We start from the raw sequence: 2551 nt of genomic DNA, 5'->3' as shown, positions 1-2551 counted from the left end.
AAGGTTTTTTCAAAGGGACCTGTGGAATTAGACAAGGGGATCCAATGTCCCCTCTACTGTTTGTCCTAGTGATGGAGTACCTATCTAGAGTATTGAATTAAGCTAGTAGCAGAGGATTTGATTTCCATTCAGGGTGCAAAGAACTGAAAATTAATTACATGTGTTTTGCAGATGACTTATTTATCTTCTGCAAAGGAAATATGAGAACCATTAATCAGATTGATGGAATTTTGAAACATTTCAGAGATGTGTCTGGGCTTCATATTAATGCTAACAAAAGTAACATCTACTTTAGTGGTGTTGAGAGGAGGATAAGGGATAATATTCTGCAAGCTTTGGAGTTCAAAGAGGGTAATCTGCCTATTAAGTATTTAGGGGTTCCTCTAATTAGTAAAAGACTGCGCAAAGAAGACTGTAAGGGTCTTATTGATAAGATAACTAAAAGGGTCAATCACTGGACTGTGAAGCACCTCACTTATGTTGGGCGCTTACAACTCATTAAATCTGTTATGTTTAATATGCAGGTGTACTGGGGATCTAGATTTATTCTGCCTCTATCTGTTACTAGGGGTGTTGAGAAAATTTGCAGGAATTTCTTATGGAGAGGAGTACCCGAGTTCAAAAGTGGAAGTTTGGTGGCTTAGGATGAGGTTTGCAAACCTAAGAATGAAGGAGGACTGGGTGTGAAGAATCTGGTTCTTTGGAACAGAATAGCAGTTATGAAACATATTTGGGATCTTGTGGCTATTAAAAAGTCCACGTGGGCTCTGTGGGTAATTAGAAATAAACTGAAGCTGCTCAGTTTTTGGGGCATCACAAAGCCATTCAATGCTAGCTGGAATTGGAGGAGTTTAATCAATCTTAGAGATGAGGTGAAATCCTGTTACTGTTATAATCTTGGTAAGGGAGATATAATGTTCTGGCATGATCCATGGGTGGATGGGTGCTCTTTGTTGGAACTTTATCCAAATATGGTGATTGAAGATATTGATGTCCCATATACAGCAAAAGTAAAAGACCTTTGGAGGAGGGGTAGATGGAATCTGCCAAACCCCATGGATGAAGTTACTGCAGAGGCTTGGGAGAGAGTTAGAAAATTCAGTGTGAACTCAATGGAGGATTTAGTGGTTTGGAAGCATAGCAAGAATGGGGCATTTAGTATTCAGAATGCTTGGAAGACCTTTAGACCTGCAACTGGTAAGGTCTCATGGTGGAGATTAATATGGAGTCCAGGGCTTGTTCCCAGACATAGCTTTATTGTTTGGCTGGCAATTAAGAAAAAACTGAGAACAAAAGATAAATTGAGAAGATGGGGCTGTGTAGGAAATGATATTTGTGTGTTATGTGGTGAAGAAACTGAAACTATTGAGCATCTATTCTTTAGTTGTCAGGTATCTGCAATAATATTTCAGAAGGTACTTCAAGCTTGTTTGATTAACAGAAATGTATTGGTATGGAGGAGAGAATGCTCCTGGTTTTCAAGAAGAGCTGCAGGAAAGAGCTTAATGGCAAGATTAAGGAGAGTAGCATTTGCCTGTTCAGTATACTATGTCCGGAAAGGGACGAACATAAGTGTATTTGAAGAAGAAGCAGTGAATGTTGCAATGATACTGAGCTGGATTCGTAGAGACATGTTGTTGAAGATGTATAGCAGAAGGGACAATTCTCATAGATTCATGCTAGTTTATGAAAACTGACAAAATTTTTGTTAGAAATCATACTTCTTTGTATAGATGGGGGAGTACAGGGAGTCATTTGTAAATATATATATAGGTGATATAAGGTGATTATTGCTGCTTGAAGGGCAGTTTGCTTTGTTTGAATTCTGGCGTTTTGGGCCTTTTTAATCAAATTGGTGTTTATAAAAAAAAAATGCTATGGGCGGAGAGAAGATGATTATCCGGTTAACCGGAAAAATCATCTTCTCCCACCTTTAAGAATATAAAAGAATTTTTTTTTGTTTTTAAAGAAAAGGGAGAGCTTTTATTTTCGAAGAGAGAAGAAAAGAACGTGCTAATATTGATGTGTCGCTGACGTACACTATCACATATTTATTTTAGGCAAAACCATCTAGAGGCCTATGTACTTTACACTTTTTTTCCGTAGGTCCTTAAACTTCATTTTTGTATTATCTGGTCCCTCTACTTATCTATTTTTTTATTTTTAGGTTCTTTTTGAGTTTTTTCCAGTTCTTTTGTGTGACTAGAGGAAAAAAAGATTACAAGCAGAAGGACTGAAGGAAAAAAATTAAATAGAGGGACTGAAAAAACTCAAAAAAGACCTGGAAATCGGAAATAGGTAAGTAGAAGAACCAAATAATAAAAAAATGAAGTATAAGGACCTACGAAAAAAAGTGTAAAGTACAGGAGTCTATAGATAGGTTAGCCTTTATTTTATCTAAAAAACATTTTTAAGATTTGGTTGTGATAAAAAAATTCGCCAAACGTTTGATCTTCTTGGGTCATTATCTGCATATTTTGCTAACTATTTTCCATATATGAAAAATTGGTGGCAGTTCATGTTTATGACATATCAGTATCAGCAAACTCCT

The 2551-nt window shown here is 36.5% G+C and overlaps 1 protein-coding gene across 1 annotated transcript; it reads left to right on the top strand.

Moving 5' to 3' along the window:
- Positions 1–719: 719 nt before the first annotated feature.
- LOC126668603 (uncharacterized) lies at positions 720–1697 on the top strand. The gene has a single exon (XM_050361792.1). It carries the CDS (start codon positions 720–722, stop codon positions 1695–1697), a length of 978 nt encoding a protein of 325 aa, XP_050217749.1.
- The last annotated feature ends 854 nt before the right edge of the window (positions 1698–2551 follow it).

The sequence above is a fragment of the Mercurialis annua genome, linkage group LG2 (assembly GCF_937616625.2).
Source record: "Mercurialis annua linkage group LG2, ddMerAnnu1.2, whole genome shotgun sequence".
Lineage (NCBI taxonomy): Eukaryota > Viridiplantae > Streptophyta > Magnoliopsida > Malpighiales > Euphorbiaceae > Mercurialis > Mercurialis annua.
Note: the sequence above shows the minus strand (reverse complement) of the source record. Positions and strands in the feature narration are given on the sequence as shown.